This window comes from Gracilinanus agilis, chromosome 2 (genome assembly GCF_016433145.1).
Source record: "Gracilinanus agilis isolate LMUSP501 chromosome 2, AgileGrace, whole genome shotgun sequence".
In the NCBI taxonomy this organism is placed as follows: Eukaryota; Metazoa; Chordata; class Mammalia; order Didelphimorphia; family Didelphidae; genus Gracilinanus; species Gracilinanus agilis.
The window spans coordinates 114,786,970-114,802,669 of NC_058131.1; the positions used below are offsets into that span (position 1 = coordinate 114,786,970).

At 36.6% G+C, this 15,700-nt stretch overlaps 1 protein-coding gene across 2 annotated transcripts in view; it reads left to right on the forward strand.

Moving 5' to 3' along the window:
- The window catches only part of COMMD1 (copper metabolism domain containing 1), a 292,169-nt gene that overhangs the window by 9,484 nt on the left and 266,985 nt on the right, over positions 1-15,700 (forward strand). The window contains exon 2 of one of the 2 annotated variants that reach the window (XM_044663368.1): positions 2,484-2,537. The exons of the other annotated variant lie outside the window; for it this stretch is intronic. Coding sequence (XP_044519303.1) covers positions 2,484-2,537 — 54 coding nt within the window. The remainder of the gene's footprint in view (positions 1-2,483; positions 2,538-15,700) is intronic. 2 annotated transcript variants of the gene reach the window in all.

Here is a 15,700-nt window from a genome sequence, read left to right on the forward strand (position 1 = left end):
ATATAATAGACACTGATGAATGAATGAAAGTAAATGTTATCATATAATAAGTAACCTCCACAATGCTAATTTGCTAGTTTGTAAGTTCTTTGTTGGAATGGCTGGTCGAAAATAAATACCAGTTATGTACATTGAAGTTAAATTGAAGTTACTTTCAGAATTCCCACTTTCCTTTCCTACAAATCTGGCAGGAGGATGGAAACATAGTAATGACAGTGGTTCAAATCTCATGAAGTGTCAGTGTAATTGAAAGAGTTGTAGTTTTGAAGTCAGTGGACATGACTGAATAAACACTGCAGCTCTGCTATCTATTTACTTACCTTTGTGATCTTGGATCAATACTGTCATTTTTCTGGGCCTTAGTTTATATGTGAAAAGAGGGAGGTTGGCCATCATAGGATTATAGATTTAGAGCACCATCTAGTCCAACCCTCCTATTGTAAGGGGAATGGTGTTGCCATCTATAGTAATAGAAAAGACAGGAGTGGGGAAACTGTAGGAGGAAAGATTATGAATTCCTTTTTGGACATATTGAGTTTAAGAGGTCTACCAGTTCAAGATGTCTGAAAGGCAGTTGGAGATGTGAGATTGGCAGTTAGCAGAGACTTTGAGGCAGAAGAAGTAGATTTGAGAAATATTAGCATAGAGACGGTAATTAAGTCCCTGGGAGCTGCTGAGATAGATTACCAAGTGAAGTAGTGTGAAGGAAGAAGAGAAGAAGTCCCAGGATAGAACCCTGAGGGACATTTGTGGTTAAAGAAAATGGGATGGGGAAGATCCAGCAAAGAAGAAAGAGAAAGAAGGGTCAGATAGGTAGGAGGGAAACTAAGAGAGAGAGAGAGAGAGAGAGAGAGAGAGAGAGAGAGAGAGAGAGAGAGAGAGAGAGAGAGAGAGGTGTCCTGAAAACCTAGAGAGGAGAGAAGATCAAGACAGAGTTATCAAAAATGTCAAAGGCCACAGAGACATGAGGATTGAGAAAAGGCCATTGGATTTGTCAACTAAGAGAGCATTAGTAATTTTGGAGAGAATAGTTTTGGTGAATGATAAGGCCAGATTGTAAGAGGTTAAGAAGAGAGGGAGAGTGGAGAAAGTGGAGGCACCCACGGTAAATGGCCTTTTTGAAGAGTTTAGCTAAAGGGCAGAAGAGATATTTTATAGATGAGGTAGTTGAGGAGTAGGAGCGTCAATGATTTGCCCAAAATCACACAGTTAGGAAGCATCAGCAGGGTGATCTGAAGCCAGGTTCTCTAACTCTAGAGCAGAGGTCAGCAACGTATGGCTCTTGAGCCATATCTGGCTCTTTTGAGGGTCAGATATGGCTCTTTCTGCAAGAGCCATAAGTCAGTTTTTTTTCAGGCGCTGTTACAGGAGCAGCACTGTGAGCACTGTATGGCTCTCACGAAATTACATTTTAAAAAATGTGGTATTTATGGCTCTCACGGCCAAAAAGGTTGCTGATTCCTGCTCTAGAGCCAGTGTTCTTTCTATTGTCCTACACTGCCTTCAAGGCACCTTCCACTTCTAAATTTCTAGAATCTCAGAATCTCAGCATTGTAAGGGATCCTGAAGCCTTGAACAAGACTTCTCTAAAAGGGGTCCTCTAGCCTTTCCTTGAAATGCCTTTTCAAGGTCTCCTCCACGAACCTCATAATAATTCACATTTATATAATACCTTACCATTTATAAAGCACTAAAAAAAATCAAACCTGTGGAGCAGATAGGCTGCGTATTATATTTCCTAGAAGGGAAACTGACTGTCAGAGTTAAGGAACTACCGAAGGCCACAGGGACTAGTAAGTAAATGGTGGGGCCTGGGCAGAAATAGTCAGACTACAAACCCATCTGCATACTATTTCCCATATTTTGGTTTTGTTGTCTTCATGTTCCTGCTTTAGTAGAACAGAAGCACATCTATTTGACCTAGAGAATATTAAAGCACCACAGGGGAAAAGTTGGTCCTAGAACACTTGAACAGTTGAAAAAACAGTAGTTCCTCATAAGAATTTGGGGCTCAGTAGAGTTTTTGGGTCATTGATAGTCTCCCTTGGTTCACCTACAGACCTGGGACTTCCTCAGAAATAGCTTTATTTCTCTCTTAGGTATGGATTCTCATAAGATGTTTGAATTTTTGGCATTGTTGAGACTTCTGAGAATTATCCAAAGAACAATTAGAAGTTACCTTTCCAGAAGAAATGTCACATTATCATAGAATTAATAGATTTTTAAATCAAAAAGATTTTTTTTAAAAACCCTTACCGTCTGACTTAGAATTGATACTAAATACCAGTTTCCAAGGCAGAAGAGTGGTAAAGGTTAGGCAGTTAGCGTTAGGTGACTTGCCCAGGGTCACACAGCTAAGAAGTATCTGAGGACAGATTTGAACCCAGGACCACCTATCTTCAGGCCTGACTTTACACTGAGCTACCTATCTGTCTCTAGAACGGATCTTAAAGACCATCAAGACTAGACCCCTTATTTTATAGATGAAGAAAAAGAGCTACAATGAGAGGTTATGGGACTTGCCTGGGGATATACATGTAAGTATCTGAAGTAGGGCCTTGATCTCCAGGTCTTTCTGATTTCAAGTCTGGTACTCTGTCCAATGTAACATGCTGCCAATGGAGATCTTTCTGAGAATATCAATAAAATGAGTGAGGCATAAGCAAGTAAATTCCAGATTGGGCTAGACCATTGGTCCATTCATTCCAAATTCAACCTTGGTCAAAGACAAGAGTAAAAAGGAAAATTTTCTCTTATGATGTCTAGCTTAATTGATTAGGGAGAATACCTTCTGAAAAGTTACTGATTTTTCTTACATTTTAATAACTCTTTCTAGGTCTGTCCTTGATGAATTTTATCTGATCTGATCTGTGTTAGACTCTTTAAATTGAGCCCTTTTAAGTAGCAACAGGGACAAGAGAACAAGAATTCTAGAAGCTGACAAGAGTGTTCATCTGTTTCAATCATTTCTGCTCAGTAGCTCTTGTTTTCTGGCTCTTAGAATCAGGATGCTCAAGTTGGAAGAGTTTTTAGAGATCACTTAGTGATTAGATTCTAGTCCAACCCCATTATCTGTTCTAGATACTGACCTGCTTATTGATTCTCCCCTTCCATATTTGTCCTTTGGCTTGGTAAATTTGGTATTCTGTAGTTCCCTTATCTGGGCCTTGATTTTTCTTGGTTTCTTGGAATTGGCTTGGGGTCTGCTAGGTTCCTTGACTTTTACTCTGTACCAGCCTTAGATAATCAGGCCTTCCTCTTTGGGACGAGAACAAGTAAAAAAATAATATGTATTTAAATTGTGCTTTAACCCAGTGAGTAGGTGGCATAAGTGTATATGTAATAGTGGAGTAGGGAAATTAAGTATGCAGGTTATTTTTATTCCCATTTTTGCAGCTAGAGAAACTGAGGTCCACAGAAGTATAGTGACTTGCTTAAAGTCATGTAGCTACTGTCAGAGTCAGAATTGAAGTCTAGGCTCAGTGATGTTGTTTTTTTTGTTTGTTTTAGATAAGTTTTTATTTATGTCTGGAAATAATCTTGTTTAAGGAATAACAAGGAAGTCAGTGTAAGTGGATGACAAAATTTATTAGGAGTGAGTAAAATGTGAGAAGACTTGAAATGTTGGAAAGGCCAAAGGGCTTTGAATACCAAGCAGAGTATTTTATATTTGATCCTGGAGCTGAAAGGGAGCTACTAGAGTTTATTCAGTAGGGGGCTGACATGGTTAGGCCTACCCTTTGGGAAGGTCAATTTGACAGCTGAGTGGTAGAGATACTTGACCCCAGGAGACTAACTAGCAAGGAATTTCAACAACCCAGGCATGAAATGACTGATGGCCTACACCAAAGTGGTCACAGTATCAGAGGAAAGGAGGTGCCTATGAGAAGATATCATAGAGGTATATATGAAAGGACTTGACAGCCATTTGGATATTAGGGCATGGAGAGAGTGAAGAGTTGAGAATGATATTTATAAGGTTGTGAGCCTAAGTTGACTAGAAGTATGGTGATATCTTCCACAGTCATAGGGAAGTTAGGAAGAGGGGAGAATTTGGTATTGGAGAGGAAGGGAAGATAACAAGATGAGTTTCAGAGATGTTGAGTGTAATAGACAACCAGAGATGCAAAGCTGGAAGATAGAGAAATCAGGGCTAGATAAGTAGATCTGAGAATCATCAGCATAGAGATGATAACTGAATCTGGGGAACTGATGAATTCATTTAAGAAAATAGTATAGACAGAGAAGAGTTGAGGACCCAAGTCAGAGCCTTGAGATAAACCTATTTATACTGACACTAGACATCCTTGCTCCTATTTTGGCTTCCCATAAAATAGAGAAACAAAACTGCCTAATAGCATGTTTGCAACTGATGGTATTAATACAATACAATGCTGTTATTCCCTATAAACAAGAATAGTAAAATCAAGTGCAAAATAATAAATTGTTGAGATAGAGTAAAACAGATAAAATTTCTTTGATAGATAAATTTTTAGTCAAACAGTGTGATGAGCAGGAACTCACCAACAGAGGTTGAAATAGTTGACATCCAGAAGAAAAAAAAGAGTAAAAGTAGTCATTCAACCTACAGTTGTATTGTAAAAAATGGTGGAAATTAGAAAGTTGTTTCCACTAAATATCTCATAGTGGAGGGAAGGAACGTCATCTCTGCTACAAAAAACAAAAAACATTAAATAATGCCCATGAAATGGCTTTAATTTCTTAGAAACTGCCACTATGTAAATGTTATATATATTTCCCTTTATTTATTTTTCAAGTACACATAGAAATAATTTTTTCTTTTCTTTTTTTCACATTATTTAATTTATTTTTTGGAATATTTTCCCACTGTTATATGATTCATGTTCTTTCCCTCCTCGCTCTTCCCTCATCCTAGAGCTGACAAGCAATTCCACTGGTTTGTACATATCTTATTACTCAAAACCAGTTTCCATATTATTTATATTTGTAATAGAGTAATCTTTTAAAACTACAACCCCAAGTCATATATCCATATAACCAAGTGATAAGTCATATGTTTTACTTCTGCGTTTCTACTCCCGCAGTTCTTTCTCTCGATGTGGATAGTACTCTTTTTTCATTAAGTTCCACAGGATTGTTCTTGATCATTGCATTGCTATTAATAGCAAAGTCTATTACATTTGATTGTCCCACATTGTTTCAGTTTCTGTGTATGATGTTCTCCTGGTATTGCTCATTTCACTCTACATCAGTTAATGTAGAAATTGTCCTGTTTATTATTCTTTATAGCACAATAGTATTCCATCACCATCATATACCACAATTTGTTCAGCCATTCCCCAATTGAGGGACAACCCCTCATTTTCCAGTTTTTTACCACCACAAAAAATGCAGCTGTAAATATTTTTGTACAAATATATTTTTTATCTTTTTGGGGTACAAACCCAGTGGTGGCATAGTTGGATCAAGGGGCATGAAATCTTTTAAAGTTCTTTGGGCATAATTCCAAATTGTCTTCCAGAATGGTTGGATCAATTCACAACTCCTCCAGCAGTGCATCTGTGTCCCAATTTTGCCACAACCCCTCCAACATCAATTATTTTCCTTTACTGTCATATTGGCCAATCTGATAGGTATGAGGTGCTACCTCAGAGTTGTTTTGCTTTGCATTTTTCTAATCAGGAAGGATTTAGAACATTTTTTCATGTGATTATTGATAGTTTTGATTTCTCCATCTGAAAATTGCCTATTCATGTCTTTTGACCATTTGTCAATTGGGGATTGGCTTGATTTTTTTTGCAAATTTGACTTAATTTCTTATATATTTGGGAAATTAAAACTTTGTCAGAGAATTTTTTTATAAAGTTTTTTTCCTAGTTTGTTGCTTCCTTTCTAATTTTGGTTGCATTAGTTTTGTTTGTGTAAAACCTCTTATGTTTAATATAATCAAAATTATTCATGTTATATCTTGTAATGTTCTCTATCTCTTGCTTGGTCTTAAATTCATTCCTTTCCCATAGATCTGACAGATATATTATAGAAACAATTTTTGACAATTGCTTCCTGAAATTTTAGGATTCAGATTTTTCTCCCTCTTACCTTCCCTGAGGATTGTAAATAGTCAGATATAAGTTATACCAGTACTTTCATGCATTACATATTTTTATGTTGCTCCTGTTGTGATAGAAGACACATATCACATATATAAAAAAAATCTCATGAAGTAAATAAAGTGGAAGATGGCATGCTTTTATCTTCACTTAAACTCCAATAGTTTCTTATTTGGCTGTGGTTAACATTTTCATCTTGAGTCCCGTGTGTGTGTGTGTGTGTGTGTGTGTGTGTGTGTGTGTGTGTTTTTCTTAAAACCTTTACCTTCCATCTTAGAATCAATACTCTAAGGCAGAAGAGTGGTAAGGGTGGGCAATGGGGGTTAAGTGACTTGCCCAGGGTCACATAGCAGGGAAGTGTCTGAGGTCAAATTTGAACCCAGGACCTCCAATCTCTGGGCATGGCTCTCAAACCAATGAGCCACCCATCTGCCCCCACCTAGCTGCCCCCTTGTTGATATCTTAGAAACTTGCTTTGCTGAGAATAGTTTAGTCCTTCACCATTGATCATTGCATAATATTCTGTAATTGTATCCATTGCTCTGTATGCTCACTTCACTTTGTATTGGTTCAAGTCTCTAGGTTTTTTTGAACTTGTCCTGTTTCTTATGATGTAATAATATTCCATTATAACCATATACCACAATTTGATCATTCATTCCTCAAGAGATGGACAACTTATCATTTTCTAATTCTTTGCCACTACAAAAAGAGCCACCAAAAATATTTTGGTGCAGGGAGGTCTCTTTTTCCCTTATCTCTGATCTCTTTGGGATACAGACACAGTAGTGGTATTGCTAGGTCAAAGGATATATGTAATATGTTTTAGAGGATGAATGAAGCCCTTCCCTTATTTGAAAATACTGCTACTAACCTAACAGTAGGAGGTAGTGCACTTAGTTATTATTTTAGGACAGATATTAGAATGTGCTAATTTATCAGTGCTGCCCCAAAGATCACGGCCTGTGACAAACATAGACAGACTTTGTCTGAGGTAGAGTTTTAGCTTGCTACTATACAATGGAACAAAGTCAATTGGTTTAGAATAGAACCTCATTGCAACACAATTTCAGATGTACTATATAATATTAATTCCAACTTATTAAAATAAGTATTCTTGGGAGCAGCTGGGTAGCTCAGTGGATTGAGAGCCAGGCCCAGAGATTGGAGGTCCTGGGTTCAAATCTGGCCTCAGACACTTCCTAGCTGTGTGACTCTGGGCAAGTCACTTGACCCCCATTGCCTAGCCCTTACCACTCTTCTGCCTTGGAACCAATACACAGTACTGATTCTAAGATGGAAGGTAAGGGTTTTAAAAAAATAGTATTTTTCTGGTGATATATAACTACAAGGAAATATGGTCTCCTAAAAATTTAAGTTGAAAGCCACCTAAAGGGCAATGAAAAGAGGCATATGGTAGGAATACTAGGCTATAACATTATCAATGAGAAATCATATAGAAAAAGTGATATAAAAGCTGTTCTAAAAAAAGTATGACTAGAAAAAAATCATACGTAACATGGCTGATATGAACATCTTACCACCACCACCACTCCCCCAACATGAAGAAAATGTACAGAGCATTCCTAGTATTTTGGATGGACCCTTATGTTGAACTTATGGGAACATCATAGAATCATAGATTTGGAACCATTCCATGGATCAGTGTTGCATAGATGTACAAGTATGGAAGGAGTTGGTGAAATCTATTTTTCTGAGCCAAGAAGAAACATTTTATGGGATATTTGGTTATCTTGTCTGCTTATGAGAAGTTTTTACAAAAAGACCACCATGAAAATAATTGAAGTTATGATGTAGTTATTAAGGGTCAATTACATCCCAGATACCACTGTTCTACTTTCTGGGGATATAAAAATAAAAGTCAAAATAGTACATGCCCTCAAGGAACTTCCATTCTATTAGGGGGTGGGATGGTATCTCCAGAAAAGTAAATGTGATAGATCAAATTAAATTCAGAGTAATTTCTAGGGCGATGGGACTACAAACTGGGACAGTAGGAAAAGGCTTATTCAGGAATTAGCATTGAAGGTGAGTGCTAAAGGGAGGAAGGAATTCCAAGAGGTAGCTGGTGAGGAGGGCAAACATTCCAAGAATGGGGTTTAGACTGGGCAAAGGTTAAGATTCAGGAAATAGAATTTCTTGTTTAGCAAATGGCAAGGTCAGTTTGGCTGTAACATAGAGATTGAGGAAGAGAGTACTATAAAATAAATATAAAAAGCTAGGTGAATCCAGAATGTGAAGGATTTAAATGTCAAACAGAATAGTTGGCAGCTTTATCTTAGAGGCAGTAGGGAGCCACTGGTGTTTAATAGAATAGCAATATGGGCTTTAGGAATATCAGTTTGGTAGCTATGTGGAGAATGGATTGGAGAGAAGAAAAACTGGAGACATAGAGATCAGTTGGGAAATTATTGTAATAGAACAGGCAATGGTAATGAGGACTTACTTAAACTAGAGTGGTGGTAGTTATAAGTATAGAGAATGGTTTGAGTGTGAGAGGTGTGGTGGAGGCAGATTTAGGAAGCCTTGGTGACCAATTGAATATGGGATGGGAAAGTGAAGATGATCTGGGGTTGGGAACCTGGGTAGCTGAAGAATGATGATGCCCTTGATAGCAATAGAGATTTTAGAAGACAAGGTTTCATTTGAAAGATAGTTCAGTTTTCTACATCTCAAGTTTCAGATCCTTATGAGACACCAAGAAGGAGAAATTCTTCAGGAAGTTGACTTGAGTGCAAGAGAGAGAGGAGAAGGAACGCGTGCACACACACACACACACACACGTATATGTATCATCTCTAGATGTATAGAGATGATAACTGAAGTCATGGGGATTGATGACATTACCTAGAGAAACTGTTGAGAGCAGAGCAGAGTCCAGGACAGACTCTTTGAATATGCCTGCCCTTAGAGGGATAAACATGAATGATAATCCAGCAATGGAAACAAGACTGAATGGGTCATACAGGTGAGATAAGAATGGAGACAAAGTAGTCATGAGAAACCATAGAGAAGACAATGTCTTAGAAAGTATCAAATACTGTACAATGGTTAAGAAGATAAAGACTGAGAAAAGTAACTTTAGAGAAAGAAGTTTTAATGAAGTGAGTTCAGAAGCTAGATCGTAAGAGATTGAGAAGTGAGATGTGAGGAAGCAGAGGCAATGATTATCAGCAGCTTTTTCTCAGGCATTGATAGTGAAAGAGCATTGATATAGGACAATAACATTAGAATATGACTTGTGAGCCAACATCAATTTCAGAGAAAAAAGAGAGGAAGATAAATTATCTGAAGATTTTGAAATAATCCTACAAATTAAATCAACATATACATGGATAGTTGGGTGATTTCAATGCAAAGAGAAGAAAGGACATAAAAAATGTTGAAAAATATGGTCAAGAGTAAGGAATAAGAGAGGACAAAGACAAGTACATCATGACTGCACAATATGATTTTTTTTGAGAAAAAAATCAGAAAGTACTAGATATGGCAAGCACTGAATAATTACAAAAATGAAATTGATCATATTTTAATGGGCAGGAAATGATTATTAATGTGGGAGTCATTGCTCAATCAGTTATCAGTCAGTTAATTAACAGACCTTTATTAAGTACATACTCTGTGTAAGACATTGTTCTAGGGGCTGGAGATACAAAGAATAAAATGAGAATTAAAAGAATGAAATGGTTCTTTCTCTTAAAGCAACTATATTCTGTCATATGAATCTATATGTGTATATATACATAAAAATATACAGAATGAAGACAAAATAAATATAAGATAGTGAGAGAGGAAAGACCATAGTATTTGAGATTAGGATCCCTAGTAGGAAGATCAAGAAAGACTTTATATAAAAGGTGGTACTAAATGAAGATTTTAAAGAAATGAGGGAATCATTGAAGTGGATGTGGTAAAGAAGTGCTTTTCAAGCATTGGGAATGGCCAGGTACTTAGATGGAGGATGACATGTAGTATATTAAAAACAGAAAGATCAGTTTGGCTGAATTGGAGAGTATGAGGAAGAGAGTAATGTGCAATGAAACTGGAAATATGAGTTAGAGCCATAAATGTCCAACACAGTTTGTACTTTATCCTAGAGGCAGTAGAGAGCCAGTGGAGTTGACTGAATAGGAGAATAATAATTTTGGCAGTTATGTGGAGGATGGATTGTAGTGAAGAGAGATTTGAGGAAGGAAGAATTATGAGCCTATTGCAAAAATCTACGTAAGAGGGGACGAGGATGGGGGCAGCAGGGTGGCTCAGTGGAGTGAGAGCCAAGCCTAGAGATGGGAGGTCCTAGGTTCAAATATGGCTTCAGACACTTCTTAGTTGTGTGACCCTAGGCAAGTCACTTAACCCCCATTGCCTACTCCTTACCACTCTTTTGCCTTGGAACCAAGGGTCCAGTTTAAGGTAATGACCTTATAAGGCATGGGAAGGGGAATGAATATAAGAGACTTGTTAGATGTAGAAATAGCAAAATTTGGCATTGAGGAGTACATAAGAGGTGTTGAAGATAACAGTGGGTTACAAACCTGAGAGACTTGGAAGAATGGTGATACCTTTAACAGAAATAGAAAAGTTTGGAAAATGGAAGAGTTTGAGAGGAAAGATGACTTCTATTTTGGATATGCTGAGTTTGATATAACTCTTAGACATCCAGGTTGAAATGTTTAATAGGCACACAGTGATGTGGGACTAGAGTTCATCAGAAAGATAGACTGGGTAGAAAGATTTATGAGCCATTTGCATAGATGTGATAATTAAACTCATGGGAGCTGACAAAGTCACTAAGTGAGAGAACGTAGGAGAGAAGAGAACAGGATCCAGGATAAATTCTTGTGGGCACACTTAAGTAAGAGCATGGTTACAATTGAGCCATTGCAAAGGAGATTGAGGAGTGGGCAAACAGGTAGGAGGAGAGCCTGTAGAGAGTAGTATCATGAAAATCCAGAAAAGAGAGAGTATCTAGCAATAGCAGGCAACCCTCAAATACTATAGGGAAATCAAGAGGGATAAAGAGGAAAAGAAAGGTATGAGAAATTTGAGGAACATAATCTCCTTGAGGGCAGGGACTGTTTCATTTTTGTCTTGTATCTTCTTTGCTATGGCTCAATCATAACCACTTAGCACACTGCCTCAAATATAGTAAGCATTTAATAAATGCTTGTGGATGATTGAGAAGAGAAGATGAAGTTTATGATAACCTATTTGGGGAGAGAGATAGGGAGTTAGGGAGGAGTAAAAGGACTGAACTATATATTTACTGTACTTTTTCCTCTTCATAAAAATTTAAGAGAACAATCTGTAAATATGTCAATGGTATCCTTGATAATTTTATTAGAAGGGGGCATGAGGATTTTCACAAATGATATTCCATTTTATATAACTGCCTAGATGATGTAGAGCATATGATTAAAAAATTTCATTGTGCCTATTTTTTGATATCTATAAAATTTTTGGTTAATTGAGATAAGTGATTTCTTAGAGACTGTTCAATAAGGTCCAAATTTATGTCAAAATTAGACAAGATTCCCTGAAAGAAGTGACAGCAGAGATAACCTTGTTCTGCACTCTTGATCATCAAAGATCTTCATCACTGTCGTGGACAATTTCTGGTGAAATCCAAGTCAAAGAAAAATTCCTATCCTATAATTACTCCTGTTTCAGGACAATAATATATGACAGTGTCCTGATCACATCAGACTCCAGAGCCATCTTTCAAGTGAGTTTGACCTAACTATCCACACAGAAAAAAACCCAGGGGATAAAAAATTCTTATTGTCCAAACTATGATATAATTTCAAGTGATAGTTTATGGAGCTTGTCCATTACATGTATCTTGGAGAAGAACTGAAAATAGTCAATGAATTTGGCTCAGAATTGAACAAGGAAAGGAGGAAAATGAGTTGGATTGCCTTTGGGAAATTCTAGAATTATTTTAAAGAAATTTCTTCTGAAATAAAAGGTGATGCGTTATGGCTTCAGGTGAAAAAAAGTGACCCAAAGGACCATTTAGAGTTACATGGCAGGTCTGAGCAGGCTTCAACATCTTACAGAAAAATCTTATAACATCTCCTTATGAAGTAGAAGCTACATAAAAAATGCCATCAAGGAAATATATTTGAAAATAAAAATGGGCTAGAAATGGGGCAAGAGTAAGTATAACTACTGGACAATCCACATATTATACTAGTATTCCGCTGATGTTAATTGGAAGCAAGGCAGCCCTCCAACATGTTGAATTAACTCTCTCTGTCAAGCTTATATGAGAATGTGGACCAGAGTTCTATTGGATGTGTGGACATATAAGAATGGATTTTGATTGATATTATTAGAGGATATATCCATTTTGAAGAGAACATAAATCCATTTGACTATTTTTAACAATTGCTTCTTTTTATTTGCCTTAGATGAATTCTTTCAATCTTAGACATATGCTTAAATTTAAAATATTTTGAGATATGGGAAGACACATTGATGAATATACATTATTATAAGGCCAGACTAATTTTTCTCAAACTTCATGAATATTTAGTCATCAATGCCACCTGGTGGTGAGATTTTGGCATTTCATAAATGGAATTTTATTATTAAAAACAAAGATTTAAATTTGGGTTCCTCTACTTACCAATTCACTGAGCAATAATAATATTAATTGTTCACATTTATTTAGTGCTTATGAACATTTATAAAGCAATACTGTGAAGAAGAAAAATATTTATTTTGGAAGTACACTTGTTTGTGGATCAGTAAAAGTCAGCCTAGGCATTCATATTTTACCTCTGTAAGTTGAATTTTAAGCATGATCAAAGCATGTCTGTTGTCAGTTTATATTACCAGGACCAGAATACATTGTATATTAAAATTCTATTTTATGAAGAACTGTGTTGAACAGAGGGATCAAAAACCCTAACCATATTTACCCTAAACAATATGAACATAATATTTTCAAATATACCTTAAAAAGAAACTCCTTGGCTCAGATATTGATGAAAATGCTATGTTTTTGCTATTAATTGCTTAAGCTATTAAAGTTTCATATTTGGAGAGAATATAACATGTGAATTATGTTTAAAAGAGCTTGGTTTAAAAAAAATCAAGAACTTGGAATTCTTTATTCTTTTTCCTTAGAAAATCTACTAATCTGTCCTTTAATGTTAATAGGCACAAACAGTATTTTCATTCAATAAGTAAAGTGCTTTGTAGATCATTTGATTACAGATACTGTGTGATTTCTCAAGTATGTTTAATGATTACTAAAACTTTATCCTGAATAAAACATTGCTTATTCAAAGGACCAAAAAATTTGCTACCTTATGAAATGAATGCCATAATTCTATAATGTCCTCATGTTACTTCCTTTTGGTTATAGTAGCTCTGCTGGGTAGATTACTTAGTTGGGTTCCTTGAGGTCTGCTATTCCTCATAACTCAACTCCCAACAACTAGAACCAACTTTATTCAGTATTTGTAGGGCTCACAGTTCTCCAAGCTTTCTCCTGCCTTGACTGATTCTCTGGAGAATGGATCTTTTTAAAGGACCACTAGATGGAAATGTGTATCAGCTATGGGAGGGGAGATGGGGGGGGGGCGAAGGGGAAAGTAAGAGCATGAATCATGTAACCATGTTAACTTTTCTAAAAAATAAATATTATTAAATATTACAAAAGTAAAAAAAGTAAAAAAAATAATAAAGGACCACTAGGGGTATGGCCCATCCATCAGCAAACTAATAGCTATCAGTTTTCTCCAGTTATATTGAGTTTTGACTGAAAAATGTCTTCCCTCTTTCATAAAGGGCCATAAAGTATGGATACTGTTAAGACTTTGATACTTTAGTGTTGTTGTTGCCTGTCCTTTATAATCTATAATTTCCTCTACTGGACTGGGGCAAAAATAGATGGAATGAAATATTAATGTCTCTTCCTCTCCCACAATACATGTAAAGTGCGCCACAAACTTTAAAGAGATTTACAAATGTGAGTTATTTTTTCAGTTCAGGAAATGTTTGTTGGTCACTTATTCATGTCAGGTGCTGAGGTTTAAAGGTGACTAGATAAGAGTTATTGAGGCTCTTGTTGTGGTGGTGAAGAACTGGAAAGTAACAGGTGCTCCTCACTTGGGAAATGGATGAACAAATGATGTGTATGAAAGCACCCAAGAAGGATGAAAGAAGTGGTTTTAGAATAACATGGGAAGACTCATATGGACTGATACATAGTAAGAACAACATTGTAAAATGGAATGTTTTTGAAAGACTTAAGGTCTTTCATCAACCTAGGTACCCACTATGAGTTCAGAGCCACAATAATGGAGCTACTTTCTGTGAGAATGTATGTATTTTACATGTATTTTTATAGCTTCGATAAGATCTCTGCACCATCTCAAAGAGGACATATTTCCATGGTTGGAAATCTCCAAATCCTCAAATTCCTGGGGCTACGAGGTTAAATTGGGGTTATTTCTCATTTCCTGGATAAACTGAGTTCTTTCAGTGGGCTTAGCCAAAAGAATGTCAACGTCCCTAAATGTGAGATTACACAAGGCGCACTGCTCTTTTGAACTCTTTGATTGATTTGGATGGATCTAGAAAGTAGGGAGGCATTCTCTTTTAGGCTGTCCAGGTCTCCACTAGTGAAGGGTTTGTGACCTTTGATATGAACTATGCAGGAATCAGGCTCTTCAGCTCTGTCACATATGGGTAAAATTGGAACAGTTGCTTCTGCCCCTTGTGTGGTATTCTGCTGTGTACTTTCTGTATTTTTATCCCCATTTTGCACTGTCCCTTCTTTCACCAACACTTGCATTATCTTCTCTATATTGTTCTCCTTTCCTTCCTTAAGTTGCTTGTTTATCTCTATGAATTGTGCTGTTTCTTTCCTTAGCACTAGAACTAATACTGAGTTGTCATCCCCATGTCCACGAATCTATTTTACTATCTTTTTGAATGACCAATAGAACTGTAAAAAGGAAATCATTACAGCTCCAATGGAAGGCACATATGCACAGATCTTCTCTAAGTTTACTTTAAGCTACTTGTAAGAATCATAAACTTGTATCATCTCCAAAATGTACTGCCGGATTGTTACTACCCATAAATTGTAAACCCGTGTCCAGAAGCTGTATAGCAGAATGGTGCAGATAAACATTGTAAAGACTGCTCTTCCCAATGACACATCCATGGTAGAGTCTATTAACCCACTTCTGTTACTGTATCTTTAAAGCATTCTGCTTGCTGGTGTTTCCTATAGATTTTTTTTTCTTGGATTGACAGTCTTATTTATCTATTTATTTGTTTGTTTGTTCGTTTATTTATTTATCTATCTATTTATTTGTTCATTTATTTTTTCAAACATTTATTAATATTCATTTTTAACATGGTTACATGATTCATGCTCCTCCTTTCCCCTTCACCCCCCGCACTCCCCCCACCCATGGCCAATGCGCATTTCCACTAGTTTTGTCATGTGTCCTTGATCAAGACCAATTTCCAAATTGTTGGTAGTTGCATTGGTGTGGTAGTTTCGAGTCCACACCCTCAATCATGTCCACCCCGACCCATGCGTTCAAGCAGTTGTTTTTCTT